This window comes from Euprymna scolopes, chromosome 27 (genome assembly GCF_053919585.1).
Source record: "Euprymna scolopes isolate OS-2025 chromosome 27, ASM5391958v1, whole genome shotgun sequence".
Lineage (NCBI taxonomy): Eukaryota > Metazoa > Mollusca > Cephalopoda > Sepiida > Sepiolidae > Euprymna > Euprymna scolopes.
In genome coordinates, this window is record NC_136508.1 from 42,832,087 (window position 1) to 42,852,279 (window position 20,193).

At 32.4% G+C, this 20,193-nt stretch overlaps 1 protein-coding gene across 14 annotated transcripts in view; it reads left to right on the top strand.

Moving 5' to 3' along the window:
- The window catches only part of LOC145248838 (protein c-ets-1-A-like), a 423,966-nt gene extending 404,661 nt beyond the window's left edge, over positions 1–19,305 (top strand). For 12 of the 14 annotated variants that reach the window (XM_080110549.1, XM_080110553.1, XM_080110556.1 and 9 more), the window contains 4 exons: positions 1,711–1,782; positions 7,461–7,673; positions 11,544–11,810; positions 13,899–19,305. In XM_080110549.1, coding sequence (XP_079966675.1) covers positions 1,711–1,782; positions 7,461–7,673; positions 11,544–11,810; positions 13,899–14,242 — 896 coding nt within the window. In that variant the 3' untranslated portion in view covers positions 14,243–19,305. The remainder of the gene's footprint in view (positions 1–1,710; positions 1,783–7,460; positions 7,674–11,543; positions 11,811–13,898) is intronic. The other 2 variants (XM_080110557.1, XM_080110562.1) reach the window with 1 other exon arrangement.
- The last annotated feature ends 888 nt before the right edge of the window (positions 19,306–20,193 follow it).

The window sequence follows — 20,193 nt, forward strand, 5'->3', positions numbered from 1 at the left end:
CTTGTTTGCAAAATCGCTTGTAAAAATCGAATATTTGAGATTATAAAAGTATTTAAAAATACTTTAATACTTATATAATTTTGTGTAAAGAAAGTTGTTAGATGAGACAAGTCATTGGTACCGTCGGTTTCAAGCCTGATAATTAGGACCGTTTAAGATATCCATATCAAGCTCTCTTCAGCCAATACTCAATAGAGATGAGTATTGGCTGAAGAGATCTTGATATGGATATCTTAAACGGTCCTAATTATCGGGCTTGAAACCGACGGTACCAATGACTTGTCTCATCTAACAACTTTCTTTACACAAAATACAAATACGCTCTTATTTTTCGGATATATTCGGATTTTCCTTTTCATTGAGCACTGCTGGATTTCTTTTTTCAAAAAAAAAAAAAATTTAAAAAAATAACTAATCATATATATATATATATATAAACAAATTTACATGGTCACGACACTGGACATGCTAATGTTTTAGACAGATGTTCGGTTAAAACCAGATTTCGTCAGGTGACTAAATGGTTGTTGTCCACAGAAGAAACCAGTCTTGTGAAAAAGCAACCATTTATTAAGTCACCTGACGAGGATTTCTGGTTTTAAGCAACCGTTTGTCCGAAACATTAGCATGTCGAGTGTCGCGGCCATGTAAATTTGTTTACATTATTAAAAATATATCTTGTTCATCTCTTATTGAGCACTCTTAATAATTTTGTTAAATTTATTAGTTATACCTTTAAACTGGTATATATATAAGAGCTGTCCCAAAAGTAGAGCCTATTTTAAACTAAAAAAAGTTGAAGAGCTACGAAGAGGGGAGTGGTACCATTAAGATATGCAACCTTTTGTGCTTCAGAGATTTTTTTTTTTTTTTTCTACATAGTCACCACCATTCTTAATGCACATTTGCCAGCGATGGAGTGGTGGCTGTGCATCTGGAGCGCGCTTTGTTACTCACTCTGAAATGCGGATGTTCATTAGTTCAGTTTTTTCTACATGCATTTCATGAATCTACTGACACACGTCCATAATAGGGGTTGCTTCCTTAGAGTCTCACACCATCAATATCTGCAACAGAGAGATGACACATTCAGGTCATGAATGCATAAGTCATAATAATGAAATTTGCAATCCCTCTGATCCATTTGGGCGAATAAAAAATAAGTGGTATTACTTTTGAAATTATATATATATATATATATATATATATATATATATATATATATATATATATATATTAATTTTACTTTTATGATTAGAGTTGAAATTTTTTATTTGATAATTTTTCACTTTTTAGCCGCCTATTGTTTCAGCCATCTTTGTTTTGTTTGTTTTTTTTTTGGGTTTTTTTATACAAACAAAAAAATTTTTCTACAACAACCAAAATAAAAAAAAAAGTTTAAGGATTTTAATGAAAATTTGTTACGTTTTTTTTTTTTTTTTTTTTTTTTTTTTTTCATACAAACAAAAAAAAAGATTTTCCACAACAACCAAAAAAAAACAAAAAAACTTAGGATTTTAATGAAAATTGATTGGTTAGGGGTTTTTTTTTTTTTTTTTTTTTTTTTTTTTTTCCCCTCATACAAACAAAAAATGGCAGAGAAAAAATAATTCTGCACAAAAAAAAAAAAAAAAAAAAAGTTTTAGGATTTTAATGAAAATTAATTTGTTATGTTCTTTTTTTTTGTTTTTTTTTTTCTTCCATTTTTAGGTTACCATACTGAACAGTCAATTCCTCATCAGTTGCATATGAACAATAATAATCAGGCTTATTTACCAGAAGGTATTTGAAACTTATTTGCTACAACTACATTTTTCATCTCTACTCTTCTTCATCCTCATCTTTCTTTACTTTATTCTTTTGTTTTATTATCTAGTAGAAATAGCAGCTTGCATTCAATTAATCGTATACAATATGGTTCGACTTTAACAGCATCAACTCTGAATGGGTCGCCCTGGCCCCACCCCTGGCATCCTGGATGAATGCAGATCATACACAACAGTCCACAGCAGCCAAGATGGTCATAGGTAACCAGTCCTGGGACCAGTGGTGTACATTGTGGATGAGTGAACTGGAGGAAGGTTCAACATATGGTTTGACGGGATGTTCAGTTGGCATCTTCACCAATCTTGGAGTGGTTCTGGAGCTAGTGCGGCACACAGCGTGGCCAAATCAATGAAGTCTCCTCTTTATAAATGCTTGTTTAATAGGGATGATCCTGCATCATATCCAGATTTGTGTATCCGGAATAAAAAACGGTGCCTGTGGATCTGCAGAATTCAGTGGAGGCAGTAGAGGTCAAACACTGCCAACGTTTTGAAATACGCAACCCTCATCGGCTAAGTTTCGCAGCCAGAGAGAAGTATTGTCCAAATAAGCACCTGATAAGTTTGGGGTTTTGTGTCTATTGTGATCTCGGGATGAGACAACAGATGGGGGTTGTAGGCATGCTTTCAGTCATCTGCAATAGCTTCACCATTGAATAACCCCCAAACGTGCTGATATGCCATTTTCATTCGGTTCAGTTCCGCTTCATTCGCATTATTTGGATTTTTTGGACTATTATTCTCATCTTGAGTTTTATTTTCACGTTTTGGTAGATTCCAGTTCTTCAATTGTACCTTGTCAAACTCGTGAATCTGCGCGTAATTTCTAACAAAACCTTTTAATTCACGGGGGTAGCATGTTCTCATTCTGTCAGTTATGACTCGGTAAAAGTCCTAAGCAATTCACAATTGTATTTTGAGTATCGCCTGTACTGCGGATTGAACCTTAAACCTCCAGAAGAGTAAATGAATTTTACCAAATCCTGTATCCATTGCACCATGGGTCTAAAACGTTGTGAAAATAACACTAACGATGAGAACGATAGTCCAAAGAATCTAAATGAATAATCAATCCTCATCTCAAAAATTTAGAAACGTAACTTTACATGCTTATCGTTTAATGCTGAAACAAATACCTATTTTAAATGATTTACTGTATACAATTAATTGAACACACGTTGCTATTTCACTCTAAGCTGTGGGGAAAATTAGGTGTTAATACCTTCTCTAAATAATATTAATGCATGAATAATTATAGTAGATTTTATAGGATTTGAATTCGGCCAACATCAATTCGATAAGTTCCAGTGGTATCCATTAGGCCAGTAACATACCCCCTATTTTGGTGTACAAAAGAAAAAAAATCAATTTTTAATGTTCTATGTCAGTGGTTCCCAACCTTTTTTACATGACCCACTATTGATTTTTTTTTTTTTTCTTTAATTTTTTGTTGCACATCTATCACAAATATTTTATACTAAAACCATTTTGCAATAAAATAATGAGGCATTTTTGGTCAGGAAGCCAGTACCTTCAGACAGCCTGATCTAACAGGTATTACCATTCTGGGCCAAAGTGGGACCTGAGAGCAATTGTAATTAAGGGACAATTCCACATTCACCAGTTCCCAAATATGGCCTCACCATTGGAGGTCTTAAGGTCATATTATTCAACACTCGACCTTTTAGTGCATCTTGTCTTGGGAGCTAACCTTGGAACCCTTGCTTCAATCACGCTAACTGAACTGGGTCTATTTCCGGTTGCCACTAGGTTATCCTGACATGTACTGAATGTAACCCTCACCAAAATTCATACTAGTTAACTATTTACTGGTGTAGGGTCCCTATATATAAGAGTATTCAAGGTTAATAATCAATATTAGCTCTTAGCATCCTGTACTATCTGAAACCACATTAACGAGGCGTTTGTATTTCCAATTTGCCTGTAAAATAAAATGATAATCCCTTGTTTTAATTTATTTTTAAATAAATTCTGAATAGAAGCTAAATATCAGACTGCGAGAACTCAAATAACAATACTTATTTCAGTATCTCATGGCTTTTTTTTTTCCCCCTCTTCGTGTGTGTGTACATTACACAGTACAGTGGTTCCCGACTGATTTTACATTGTGGCACATTGAGTTCTTGAAATTTCTACAGGACATCTATAAATGTTTTATACTCATAAGGTCTTTTTTGCAAAAAAAAAAAAAAAAAATTATCTAAAGAGAATTTATATTCACATAGACTTTTTTGTCTTACAATCTGTGTATTTAGAAATTGAGGTCACCACTTATCAAGGCCCAAGGGCCACTCGAGGATAAGGGTTATTGTGTGTACAGTAATCAATGAGATAGTGTAGCAATAGTATTGGAGAATTGATAAAGTGTCATTAGTTAAGGGGGCGGTTCATCAGGAATTTGTTTGTGTTGGACTTGAAGACATCCACGTTGAAGTCGGGAGGGAAACAGGCAAGCGGAACAGAGTTCCACAGGCATGCAGTTCTAAGAAAGAAGCTTTGTTCATGGAATCTACATTTTGATTTACGCACAGATAAGGAGTGGGGAAAATTATTGATGGTGGTTTCAGCTAGTCAGGTGTTTTTTGAAAAAGATTGGCGAGTGGGGACCAGAGAATGGAGCTCAGATGAGCACTTGCCATGGAAATAACGATAGAACAAAGATAGGCTCGCTACGTCTCTGGGAAAGAGGTTGCAGGGAAGAGAAAAGGGCATCGCCCACTAAGCCACAAAGTCTATTTTGTACTCTGTCAAGGCAGGATAGGCTGTTTTTAGTAGCTCCTGCCCAGATGTGGCAGCAGTACGACATCCTTGGACGTACTTGGCTCTGAATTAGTAAGTTCCGATTTCCGATACTCTTATTCCAATTAATCGTCCCATCACTAATATAAACCAACAAAAGCTTATATAGATGTGTGTGTGTGGGGGGGGGGGGGGGGTTAAAGGAAGGGAATAAGATCAATTCTTTAAGAGGAGACTTATCGGGATAATGCAAAGCTCAACAAATTGATTTGAAATCAATACAGACAAAATGATGATATAATACTGCACACTAATATAGATTTATTCATCTATAACATAAATCTCACCTGTCTGTTTAAATGTATGTATGTATGTATGTATGTATGTCTCTCTAAAACTTTTGACAGAGGCAACGGATTTTCACGAGATCGGTATCATTTTGAAGCTCAACCCTTCGGATGACATATCGAAAAATTGGCTAAAAACATTAATTCCTTCACTCTCAACTGGCCGCCTTTCTACAAGGAGGGGGGTCGCTTTTTTTTTGCTGATATTTTCGAAAGTCATCCCCTCTTTTTGATTGACTAGCCTTAATTTGAACCTTTGCCACTTCTAGTTTGGCAATGGACGCAATGCCAAACATGTCCCTTTTTTTTTTTCTTTTTTTTTTTCCCCCCTCCCCACATTCTTTTCCTCCTTCGTGGTATAGGTTTGAGCCTGCCTGCCTACCTATTACCACTTTTTTTTTTTTTTTCTTACTCAACACACACCTCCAAACACCCGGGCAACGACGGACACCCAGGTTAGTCACTAATATAAATCAAAAGTTTATATAGATATGGAGGAGTTAAAGGAAGGGAATGAGATCAATTCTTTAAGAGGAGACTTATCTGGATAATGCAAAGCTCAACAAAATGATTTGAAGCTTATATAGAAATCAATAAAGAAAAAAATGACAACACAACATATATATATGTATTTATTTAATAAGGGTATACATCAATTAGGGGTGTAGGGTAAGTGGGGACTTGAATTCATCAGGAGAGAAGATGCTAGGTAACATAATAGATGTGACGTCTAGAGTGAGGAGTATAGCTTTTAATATATATATATATATATATATATATATATATATATGATGAAAATAATGGAAATAGTATTCCGACAAAATAGAGAAATAAAAAGGAACAAACTGTATTATGTGTTCATCAACGTTTCAAAATTAAGACGAAACGTTGATGAATATATAATACAGTTTGTTCCTTTTTATTTCTCTCTCTCTCTCTCTATATATATCTATATATATATATATATATATATATATATAAAATATATTTTAGTCATCGACATACAGACCTGTTTCGTTGTATCACAACTCATCAGTGCCGCTAGACTAACACCTCTCCCAAGCCGAGGATCGAACCTAGAACCGTCGTGATGACAGTCGGCAGTTCTACCCCTTGACTACGGAATCGGTGGCCGAAATTAACCTGTTCGAACGATTATTTAAATAAACATCCGTCCGCTACTCGTAGAGGGCTCAAATGTTTGTTTGTAAACAAATCGCGAGCTTCGCATTATTTCAGCTAAATTAAGTAGCGAGTAAGATAATTTACGAGAGTGCTCTACCAAAGAGGGGAGCTTTATAAAATATATATATATATATATATATACTAGCATTTCAGCCCGGCGTTGCCCGGGTGTTTGGAGGTGTATGCTGAGCAAAAAAAAAAGAGTAATTTTTTTTTTTGACCCCTATTATGACCCCTTAAAATTTATAGTTTCGGGCTCAAATCACTTTATTAAGTTAGATCCAGGTTCAAGGAACCTATATCTAAAATTTCAAGTGTCTAGACCCAAAATTGTCGGAGGAGTTTGGTAGAGTTCTTAAAAGTCCAATCGTTTAAATTTGACCCCTTAACAGCCAAATTTCTGGCTGACACCCGTCACATCGATTTTCCCAAATCTCAGTACCCGATATTTCAAATTTCGAGTCTATAGACTAAAAATTGACAGAGTTATTGCGTAGGGAAATGTACACAGACAGACAGACAGACACGTTCACTTTTATAGATATAAATATATATATATATATATATATATATATATATATAGTTATATAGTTCTGATGCCAATACTTTGAAAAACTGATATTCCTATTAATCGTCCTCTCACTAATATAAAAAATTAAAAAAAAGTTTGCCAATTAGTATGCGCAAAATTTTTAAATTCCAGAAATTTATTGGTTTTGAATTGACCAGTGTCATTATGATTAAGAAATCAAATTTCCGATCAATCGTCCCATCACTAATATAAACCATAAAAATGCTTACCAATTAAAAACACGCAAAACGTTTAGGTTCCAGAAATTCATCAATAAATAATAAAGCAGCATCATCAGAATGAAGAAATTAAATGCGTTTATTGAAGTAATCATTTTACGACAGATTAGTGTGCCATGACACAGGTGTTGGGAACCACTGCCTTAACATTATATAACTATTTTAACGGAATTTTTACATTGAACTTTCAGTGGTCAGACGATGCCATCTTTAAAAAAAGGGGAGGTGGAAGGTGATAATGGACATTGTTTTAGAATATTATAAGCATTTTAACGAAAATAAAACGTCTTTTAGCCATTTTTTCATAATTCTTTAAACTAAGGTTTTGCACTTCCAAACAATGGCTAACAATAACGCTTGACTATAATCAAAAATGGCAAAATTTAAGTACTGCGATTACCACTATTGGAGGTATGCAATCGTAAGATGCACGCTACTAAATCCATCTTATCCACTTATATATATTATTTGTCCCCCACATAAATGTTCCTTGTGACACTCTTTAATTCTGTCCCTAATGAATTTTGAACAGGTTCCTACCAAATATCCGAATCCATGCAAACTCTGAACGACATGAACGGAGAAGGCATGATGCCCGTGGGCAATCTTTACGAAGACAATTCGGATTATCACAATTTAGAAAACATGCAGCAACAGCACGCAACCTATTACGATCATCCAGAATTCTATCCCATAATGCAAGAACACAAATACCGGCCTATTCCAACCAAAAATATGTGTCGAGGTAGGTAAAAAAAAAAAAAAAAAAAAAATCACATAATCGACCCATTTTTTACTTTTAAATTTATTACCAAATATTTAAAATTTTGGTGTTATTTTTTTTTTTTAAATTCTTTTACTAGTTTTAAACTGTCTGAAACTAGCAGTGTAGGTTACATTTTACTTATATGTATTAATTAAATAACTAATTCATCTGAAGCACCTGAGGTTTCACGGTATGTGGTCGCCTAATGTGAAGGATAGGAGACAGACAAATATCACAATAGATAGATTAGTACTTTTTAACTTCGTTTAGTTGCATTTTACTTATGAAAAGCACCTAATGTTTCATGGCATATGCTTGCCTAAGTGTGTGGTGGTGGTGGTGGTGGGGAGCAAACATATCTGAAAATTTAGAAGTTTTAACTTGATATTGTTTTTGGTCTATTTGATTTGTGATTGGAGGTGATGCGTTTCTGGTGTCTTTCATATATATATATATATATATATATATATGTATGTATTTACATGGAGGTCACCACTTATCAAGGCCCGGAAGCCACTTGGGGATAAGGGTTATTGCATGTACAGTCATCAATGGGATAGTATCGTAGTAATCGTACGTATTGGAGATTTGATAAAGTGTCTTACTTAAGGGGGTGGTTCATCATTATAGTTTTTAAAGGTTAAAAAACTTCCAAGACATATATATATATATATATATATATATATATAATGTCTTGGAAGTTTTTTAACCTTTAAAAACTATACAAAAATACTTATTTTACTCTTATATTTTTCATCATTCGTTAGAAAACTATTTAGTCAGTAAGTCATTTAATCCCTTGCAATCAATGCATCAAATTGCTCTCTTGAATTCACTTTAGTACCAATGCCAATTTAAGGGATCATCAGTTGTTTACCATGAAACACTGTTTTGAGGATTTAAAGACAAAACAGTGTATTAAATCATGGCTCCCCAGCAGTGTTGATCAAACACCACCTCCCTTAATCTTAAGAAGAAAAAATGTTACAGATATTAGATCTAGTTTCCTATTCTTAATTATTTTGGCTATCCTATTCATGTTATAAAAATGTCTTCCTTACCTGTGAGATCCGTCTGTTTCCAAATTTAAAATGGATATATATTTTAATTTAGCAGTGTTTTATTTATAAGATTAGGATTAGTCCATTTTCCTACTTATCACCCCCTACTATGATTAGTACTTTATATATTTATATTCTTATTTATTTTAAATTATATAAAGGTTATATATATATATATATATATATATATATATATATATATATAGTGTTGGGACGATTAATTGAAGTCAGGAATCAAAAAGAAATCCGAACGTTTTGGAATATCAGAATGAGAAAACATTTGCCTATTTTTTGAGACCAAAAACGATTCTTTTTATTTATTGATTTTAAACTTAATTTTTTTACACTACTGATATTAATAATAAAATGATAAATATTTATTGATTTTAAACTGCCAAGCAAAACATGTCTATAAATCGCCCCCTCCCAAGTGTTTTTTTATATTTGCGAAAATATGTGTAAATCTGGGTTTCTATAGTAATACAACCCCTCCTACTTCCCCAAAATGCTGTATTTAGAAATTTTAAAAGAAGTAAATGTGTCGGAATCATGAAAAATATTGAAATCGTCCCATCACTAATATATGAATCATAATAAATAAAGCCTATTGCTCTGCATTGTCTTGTTTATTGTTAAAACTTTCTGAAATTGGAACCAAATATAATTAAAAGCTAATCAAAAGTTTTGGATTGCTAATAATCTATATAAATAAAACTGTAGATGTATGTATGTATGTATGTATGTATGTATGTATGTATGTATTTAACCGATAAACTACTGGTTTCATAACACTGAAATACACAGGAAAAAAAAAACCACATACCAAGAATGGTTTTTTAACGAGTAAAATCTTTGAACGGATGGATGGATAGCACATAAAAAAATATGTTGAAATGCAAAATGTTTATTTCAACCTGCCGACATATTTCTATTAGTTTTATGCATGTGCAAATTCAAACAATCATAGCTAGAAGTAATTTTATTTTAAATCTTTATCTATCTTAGGTTAGCTCAAACGGTAGGGAACATGACTGGAGCAGTAAATGTTTTAGCTTCGATTCTAGCTAATGGCACTCTAATCATTTTCTTTTTTTAAATGTTTAACATATAATATTCAATAGAGAATAATGAGGACGTCTGCATGAATTAAAATTTATCTAAGTATATTTTATGTGCCTCCCTGTCAATAAAAACAAAATAAGAACTATTATAAAAATAGCATTGATTGATTTAAATTATTAAAAAAAAGTTTAGGAGTGTTTAATTGGCCTAATGGATACAACAGTAGCTATAGATAAATTTTAGATAAAATTACCCAGTTTACATTTTGATATGATCACAAACTCTGCTGTAATTAGGATAACATTATGGGTGGGAGTGAGCCAAGTCTCATATCTGAAAATTTTGTATTTTTAACTTCCAATTGGTTTAGTCCAGCCTATAATCAGATGTGATATATCTGGTCTTCTCAACCTTTGGCAACCACATGTCATGAAATCAAAAGGTGCCTTTAAGGTAACATATGATAGTTTATATATATATATATTTATATATATATTTATATTAAATTCCCTAAAAGTTTGTAAACAATTGCAAAAAAATTTTTAATTTTACTTGCCAAGTAATTTAAAAAAAAAAAAAAAAAAAATTAATCCTCAAAATAAAAACTATTTGCCAAGACTTTCTGCTGTCGATCTGTAAACTTTTGGATCTGGTCAAAATACCATTCATCTGGCTTCGAATAAAAGAATGGACATGCTTCCTCAATTTTAAACAAATCGAATCGGTAGCCTTTCAGAAAGTGTTACATTGAGCGGAAAAGATCATAGTCTGAACAGTAGGCTGGATGTGTCAGAACCTCAACACCATCTAGCTCCTCAAACTTGTCTTTGGTCTTCCTGCCGGTGTGTGGCTTGGCATTGTCCTGCCGCATCAAGTGCGCTTTCGGTTGATCAGAACTGGGTACTTTTTGCTTCAACCATTCGGAGATCCGCTTCAATTGCTTAGGCACGTACCACTTTAAGATCGCTGCATATGGAATTGTTTCCTCACCTTTGGCAGGACAAATCTGTTCTGTGGCTTTCCTAGTTGAAAAACCTCACTTTCAGCAGTATTAAATTAAAACCTGCAGCTCAGTTTTATCATTTGCCATTTGGAATAGAAAGCTTAAGATCACTATAACGATATAATGAAGAAAAAAAATCAAATTTTTCGCAAATGTTTTCAAACTTGAGACAACCTAATATTAAAGTTGTGAATTTTTTAGATGAGGATTGATTGGACTATTGTTCTCATCTTGAGTGTTATTTATGCAATGTTTCAGTCTCGGTGGCCTACAACCGGCGTCAGGCATGTTTAGTTGATGTCTTGTCTCTTTCTTTTCCAAGACAAGGAGGCATTTTGAGAGGATAAAAATAGTAAAAAGTTAAAATAGAAAACTAACAAGAAAATCGGAAATTTTATACCAAAATGAGTTTTTAAGGTCGTAATGTTTGCGTTTTACGTGCATAATAACTGTTTTAAAACGGATTTTAGATCCTTGATTGTAATATTATGAAAATAAATTTTTTGAGGACTTTCTGGAATTGTGAAGGTCAACTTATCAACGGCGGGGGGGGGGGGAATCTTACGACTGCACCAAGTGGCAAAAATAGTTGCTATGCCACTAGTTAGGGACAAGATTTTTTTTTTTTTTTTTTTTTTTTTTTTTTTTTGCCATTCGATAAAAAAATAAATTTCTTTTTTGTTTAACCATTTTTGTTTTGATTTTTTATCTTTGACTTTATAGGGCAGTACATTCATGAAGTTTCAGCGGATAATTATTACGACCATCAGCCATACCAGACAGTGCCTAGTATAAAAGCTGAATGTTCGTGGTCGACACAGGAATATGGCCAGGATATTAGCGGTCAAGAAGCTTGGTCTATCAACAACGAACTGCGCTCAAGTCTTCATCCTGCTGGTTTCCGAAGCTTGCAGACCTCGTCTATTGACAATAACACTTGTTCGGATGGCAAGCCTGTTATTCAAGCTGCTGCACTTGCAGGATATTCAGGTACGTCATTGTTTTTTTTTGTTGTTTTTTTTACTCTACCAAGCCTTTCAGCTTGTGTGATAATAAAACTTCTCAAATACACTTGAGATGTTAGGGTGTGTAAGGTGTTAACTTTGGTCAAAATCGCCTGTTCCTTTTTTCATCCGATCATCTCGATTATCGATACTTATGAAAGACATTCTGACACAAAACCTATCTAAGAACACTGCCAGACACATAAAGTAGCTTCATGTGAAATTTCATAAAAATTGATCGAACCATTTTGGATTGGTTGGTTGTTTTACGGCATATCAACCCTTTTCAGGTTATTTAATGCCAAATCCAGTGATTCTGAAAAAAAATTAGAATAAATATATATCTATATATAGTAATTTATAAAATATATATGGCGATTAAGCTACACTGAATATTCTGCGTTTCATCCAACTATAGGATTCGTCAGGCTTATGCGCATAAGCCTGACGAATCCTATAGTTGGATGAAACGCAGAATATTCAGTGTAGCTTAATCGCCATATATATTTTATAAATTACTAACTAGCTCTACCTACGTATTGAGCACTTTTGAAGTAAATACTTAAAGTTTACGCATAAATCTATACTTTCGTATATTAAATTTATGTGAATAAATGAAGTAGTTATATATATATATATATATATATATATATATATTTATTTTTTTTTTTTTTCAACGTGGACCTGGGAACAATGGCAATTAAATGGTGGCTCCACACTCCCCAAAGCCCGCAAGCTGGGGCCTCACCATCGGATATAGTTTAAGGTCATATCCAGGACCAAAAAGTATTGGAAGTGTCAAACATTTGTTAATCCTCATTCAATTCAGGGTCTCCCTGCTAGTTTATACTAGCAAAAGTACCCATCGTTGACTGGGTTCAAAAACAGCCTACAGAAAATGGACTCTGATTTATGAAAGTATGATAGGTTATGAAAAGGAAGGGTTGTAAAGAGATAGCTTTGAATTTGGGGATATCAAAACCAAAGCAAAATATGATGAAAATAAAAATAAAATAGATAAACCCCATGATTTATTATACCATACCTGTTCACACTGAAACACGTATCACAATATTCTGTGGATCTATATTAAAAAACCTTGTTAAACATTTCCATTCTATGGAGGTCAGGCGCGAACGAACACCCCATAATTTTATTATACCATATTTCTTCAAACTGAAACATAATTATCAAAGTATACTTACGCAGATAGATATGAAAAGTCTTTAAAGTTTGTGCCTATTTCCATTCTATGGAGGCCAGGCACGAACGCAGACCCCACAATTTTATTATACCATCCCTATTTAAGTTAAAACATACTTATCAAAGTATTCTTATGTACATCTATATCAAAAACACTTGTAAACGTTTTTTTTTTTAATCATTACGCCAGATCAAACATATCCATTCCTGTGTTTCGATACCTCTTCTATCATTATATGTGATCAGTTTTCTATAATAGTCAACCATATAGGAGCCTATTCGTGACCAGACACACACACACATACATTCAGCTTTATATTATATATATAATATATATATATAGCTTAGTGCGAAGAAAAGAGTGAGCTCAATTCTATAAGAGGAGACTTATCGGGACAATATAAAGCTCGGAAAGTATAAATTGGAGCTTACATAGGAGAACAATAGGAATGGTAAGTGAATTCACAAAAACTATATATTGGTAAATACAGATCGGTTCTTTTATTCAATAAGGGAACGCAAACAATTAGAAGAATAGAGAAGATGTTAGGTAACAGCATGTTACCTAGCATCTTCTCTACTCTTCTGATGAGAAGCATTAGGCTTCGAAATGCCTTGGCATAAAGAGTCCCTTCTATCCCCCCACTAATTGTTTGCATTCCCTTATTGAATCTATATTTACCAATATATAGTTTTGTGAAATCATTTACCATTTTTATTGCTCTCCTGTATATACACACATGTAAAACAGATTAAACTGTATAGGATTTGCATTTTTAAAGAGGAAGTGTGAATTTTCAAAAAATAAGTAAACTTTTTTTTTTTTTCTTTTTTAACATAGAATTTTTTTTTTTTTTTTTTTCTTTTCCAGGAAGTGGTCCGATCCAGCTTTGGCAATTTTTATTGGAACTTCTCACAGATAAGTCCTGCCAGCATTTTATTAGCTGGACAGGGGATGGCTGGGAATTCAAATTATCCGACCCTGATGAAGTTGCCCGCCGGTGGGGAATCCGTAAAAATAAACCAAAAATGAACTATGAAAAGTTGAGCCGTGGCCTGCGTTATTATTATGATAAGAACATTATTCATAAAACGGCAGGCAAACGTTACGTCTATCGCTTTGTATGTGACCTGCAAGGCCTGCTTGGTTATTCACCTGAGGAACTTTTTGAGGCCTGTGACATCAAACCACAGAAAGACAAAGATGACGAATAGATACATTTTTGGAGAACTTTCTGGCTAATGATATAATTGGAGAGAAATACGAGAAATGATTAATTTCATTGTTTGGTTTTTATAAATGTCTACGCACAATGGTCACATGTGCCAGAAGCCGTTCTTTGATGGTTGGCATCTGTAGACGCGAAACGGAAGTAGGATTTTTTTTTTTCTTTTTATGTGAGCTATTGAAGAAATCTCTGAATTTAAAAAATAAAATTTAAGAAAATGCTCCAAAACCCTACTTCATGGAGAGAAGAGAAGGTTTCAATTTATATTCTGAAACTTCTTTGCCTTTAAGTGCGAGCGACATGGGTCAATTTTGGTTGTGTGGAAACTTCTAAAAACCCTCCACCACCACCACCGTCTTGATGGTGATAACCATAATTTTTTGTATTTTTTTTTTTTTTTTTTTTTTTTTTTTTTTTTTGAGGAAGGAAGAAAATTACATTTTTTTTTTTCTTTCTTTTTTTATTCCCTACTTGAACAAAGTGTTTAAACCCAGTGAGTTGCTGAAGGTTTGCAAAACCCAAGCCAGGTGCTTTCTTCACATTATAGCAGGTTTTTTTTTTTTTTTTTAAGAAAAAAAAACGAAAAAAAATTTTTGCCCCTATAATCACCCTGGTTTTCTTAATACATACGGGGAAAAAAAAAAAAATTAACACCTCGTAATTTTGTTTGTCTTTCTTTCAGACTTCTGGGATTTTTTAACTGACCCTCTCCTGTCTTGAAACTAAATTGACCGCTATTATTTTTAATTTAAAATTTACAAAAACTGAATATTTTTAAATGAAAAACAAAATTATTTTTACAATATTAAAGATTTTTTTTTTTAGTATTCTTCATACCTTTGTTTATCAAAACTTTTTTCTTTTTTAACCAAAAAAGTTAAATTTTATACAATTATTAAATTAAAAATTTAATTTAATAAAATATTTTATTTAATTTGTTTTGAAAATTGTTTAAGCAAAGACACGTTTTTTCATATTCATTTCTGTCCCTGCCCAGGTATTTTTTTTATTTAAAAAAAAAAAAAAAAAAAAAAAAAATCACTTCCATCTCCAAGGTTAGGATTTCTCCCTAACATCTATGCCGAAATTGTTCTCAGGGCACTTAAAAAACAAAAAAAAAAAAAAATAAATACAGCACATAATTGGGGACAGGATGGATTTTATAAAACTACACATGAAAAAAAAAAAATCTTGCGCATAAAAAATATTACACAAAAAATTACACACAATAAAAAGAAAATTTAAAAGTTTTACGTTTGAGAAATCAAAATTCTTTCCTCCAATATAAACTTAAAAAATATCTTTGTCTTTAAACCCCTTAGAAGCCATTTTTTCTAGATTAAGTTTTTCACAAGTCTGAATATCCTATATACCAATTTCCAAGTCTGTAGATTAAAAATTTATTGAGTATATAGGTTGAGAAGTGTCCTCACAAACACATTCTCACTTTTATAGATATACTAAAAGATGTACCCAGCATTGCCCGGGATTAATAGATCATAGAAGCACTCAATTATGGTTGGAAGTTATCCTATAAAATTACACACAACGACAAACTATGTATATGATAGGACACAAATTTATTTAAAAAAAAAAAAAATGAATTTTTGAGATGAGGGCCGATTGATTACATTACTTGTATTGATTGGATCATTGTTCTCATTTTGAGTTATTTGTGCTACGTTTCGGTCAGATTGTCCTTCGATCATCTTCAGGCATGTTGGAGTTGTTTTAAAACAAGAAAATTTACTGGCTCTGTAGATATTTTTGTATTCTTTGAGTTAGTCTGTTTTATGGTTATAGTTTTGAATTTGTGAACTAATTTTTTTCACAAACTCAAAACTATAACCATAAAATAGAGACCAATTCACAGAATACAAAAATATCTACAGAGCCAGTAACTTTTCTCTTCCAAATAACCAACATGCCTGAAGACGGTCGAAGGACAATCCGAACGAAATGTTGCACAAATAACACTCAAGATGAGAACAATTGTCTGAAAAAAAAAAAAAAAAATTATATAAAATGAGAATAGTTTTAAAAAGAAAAGTTCAAAAGAAAGCGAAGTTCAAGAATCCCACGCATAAATATCATTTTATAAATGCGTCTTGTTTTAACAAACTTGGAAACTTACTTACTATACTTGTTGAAAATTTTCAATTTCCTGGCAAGAATATGTATTATTCTGGAATTTTGTTTCAAAAACATATGGGAGGATAGACCAATTGTTGACCTTCATTCAATCCCAGACAACGTCGAGTCTCCCTGCTAGTTTCTTTATAATCAAACACTTTGCTACTGTTCTCTCACATGAATCTTACAAATTATACATAGTAATCCAGGTTATGTTTGTTAAAAAAAAAAATCCAGAGAATCCTTGCTGTGTTTATAAAATAGTGCTCAATAATAAAGCTATTTATAAGTTTTATTTATGCAAATTTAGTATAGCTACACATCTGCACCATGTTTCAGTCCTAGCTTTAATAAAGAAAAGCTGCCTCTGTTTTGTTTTCTGTATGAGAACAGAGAATGGTTGTTGCTTATTAAACGTACATCTGAAACAGGTCTTGAATGTGTAGCCATACTATGTTTGATAAATAGAAGTTTTAATATATATTATATACTAGCAGGCTGCCCAGTCATACACATAAATATATTTTAATTTATAAAGAAACCGAGACATGTGCATGCAAGTATTACGTTTTTTCGTAAACAGTTCACTTCTTAAAAAAAAAAAATACTCGAGCTGAGATCAAAACTAAAACCTAAAGACAGTGAGTCAAGTACGATAACCATTAGGCCAGCATGACAATCTTTAAAAAGTGTTTCCAAAGATGCGCATTCGTGATACAGTTAACCGATAAAAAAAGACTCCCACATACCAATTTTTCAATTTAAACCCCTTAGAAGCCCCTTTTTCTAGATTAAGTTTTTCACATGTCTGAATATCCTATATACCAATTTCCAAGTCTGTAGATCAAAAATTTATTGAGTATGTAGGTTGAGAAGTGTTCTCACAAACACATTCTCACTTTTATAGATATCCTAAAAGATGTCCCCAGCATTGCCCGCTATTAAACGTAACATTAAATTCCTTAAAAGGCAATTAGAAAAGGAAATTGAGACATGGTCATGCGAGTATTGTTTTTTTTCTAAACAGTTCACTTCTTGTATGTTTAAAAAATAAAAAAAATACTCAAGCTGAGATCGAAACCTAAAACAGTGTATGATAACCATTAGGCCAGCTTGACACGACTTTACAGAAAGTTTTAAATCTACTTATACTTAACATAATGTAAATGATTTGCACATGTTAGCAATCAGATAAAAATCCGACGACTACCACATACTAAATTTTTCAATTTTTATCCCTTTACAGCCCTTTTTGTCCGGATAAAAACGGTTATAAAGTTTTCCCCATGTCTAAATACACCATATCCTAAATTTCAAATCTGTAGATCAAAAATTTGTTGAGTATATAGGTTGAGAAGTGTCCTCTCACACGCACTTAAGAAAGATTGAGTAGAGTGCTCAATTACAGGAGTAAGAGTCTAATAATAAACTAGTATAACGGTCTCCTTGTTAAATGCAATTGATCAACACATGTCCAGAAATTTTGCAACTACAATGCATCCCTAACCACCACAAAAAGCGGTAAGCACTAATGAATTCAATTTAGCGAAGAAACCATTGATATGATTGTCATACTATTACACACATATATTCAAGCAAATATTATTAAATGCAACGAAGACACTTTGCTTTATGATTCTTTTTTTTTAATTTTTCGATTTTCCGTATAATCTTTTTTGTATCAAAATCAAAAATATTAATAAATGTTCCATAGTTGTTGTCACGAGCGCTTTCGATTTGTCCACGAATATATATATATGTGTGTATAATCTAGGTTAAGACTGAATGAACAAAATTATATATATATAGTCTAGGTTAAGAATGAATGAAAAAAAAAAAAAATATATATATATATATATATATATATGCACACACCCCAAAAATATATATATATATATATATATGCGCGCACACACACACAAAAATATATATATATATGCACACACACACAAAAAATATATATGCACACACAATTTTAGCGCATTCTCATCTTTCCTGATGAGTTTACAATTATTTATTTGTATCCTTCAAAAATGAAAAGCGATTTTTAAATTTAAAAATTGCTAAAGTTGTGCCCATTTGATGTATAGCAAATGAAATGCTACTTTAAACCTAAACATGACAGACCAATGAACGGGCAACTTTTATATAGAGACAAATGGGTTCATCTGAAAATGCTATTTCAAACAACAGCATGACAGGCTGACAAAAAAAAAATGCTATTTTAAAAGTTAAGTCTAGCCGACTGTGGATTAAAAAGAAAAAGAAAAAAAAAAGCATGTCACGTTTGGGGAAACAGTTTCTTTAAATGGACGCTTGGACTTTTTTTTTTTTTTTTTTTTTTTAAATCTTTCACAAAGAAATTTTTTTTTTTTTTTTTTTAATCTTTCACAAAGAAATTTTTTTTTTTTTTTTAAGGAATTACTATTTTGAAATCTTTAATCTTCCCTATCCATTTGAAAAAAAAAAAATGCTGTGAAAAACGAAAGAAAGTAAAAATTTCCCTGGGTTTTTTTCTTTTTTCTCCAGTTAATACTGGTCAGTTTAATGTCACACCCCTGCCTATCATCCCACCTTCCTTAAACTTCCTTCCTCTTGTTCCATTCCTCTACCTTCAGCCCCCCCCCCCCGGATTTATCATTTGGTTAGTCTCCTAACCCAGAACTTACAGGCCAAACAAGGATCTTACAAACTGATTGCAAAGTGAAGTCCCTTGTAACAATTTTTTCTATTTTTTTTTAATTTTTTGGAAGAGTCTGACTACAATTGTAAATAGAAATACATTACGAAAGTGTGTGTATATATGTATATAAACATATATATATACATACAAACTTTTTTTTTTTTTTTTTCAATTTTAATAAGTTTTTCAGTTTTTAAGTTTTTTATTAAAAATAAATTTTTTGGAACAAAATACATCTGTGTTTACTTTTCTTTCACATATTTTCTTCTGTAAGAGTTAAAAAAGCGTGACATCCTGTTGTAACGTTATTTTAAAAACGAACCCAACGTTGTGTGTACAGAATCGCAAAAAGAAAAGAAACCCAACACAAACTTGTTTTTTGGTAAAAGAAAAAAGTTATTTTGTCTGCAAGTCACCAACATGTACAAAATTCCTTCCATAAGTTTCCAGACTTCTTTGAACAGGATTTAAAATTATCGTACACTCTTGAAAATTTGCTATGTTATTGCTATACATACTATGAGATGACGAACCAATTTTTATGATTTCACGTTCAAATGAACAGCTACAGCAGGAATTGGAATACACCCTACTAAATCCCGATTGTCAAAGCTGGTAAATTTCAAAAATGCAATCTGGACGTTGATACACTTTAGAAGAATGATATTCAATGAAATTCTGTTTTAAACTTGGAAAAAATGTCACAGAAACGTATGGAATGCTTCAGACTGCTTTTGGACCATCCTGCATGAATAGAGCATTAGTTTTTGAGTAACACCATCATCAAAGTCCTTGTAGAGTAGTGATACAAGAATTTGTGAAAATAGTCCCTGTCTGTAATTTAGTATGATGGTTAGTATTTGAATGCCTAAACCTGGGTTAGAACCATTAACCTTTATTTTTTCAATCTAATGCTCAACCAATTGACCTAATCCAGACCTATTTAGCATAATAGAATGTTTGTTAATGATTCAGTCTTCGGTAGAATCCAGTAGCTTCTTTCCAAAAACCTTAGACTTGTCGAATTCTTTCTGCTGTTTTTCTGTTTAACTATGACCTTTGCAAGACTAAGGTCAATAATCGTCTTATGTTCTTGTTAGCTCCTTACCTCGAGTGGCTTC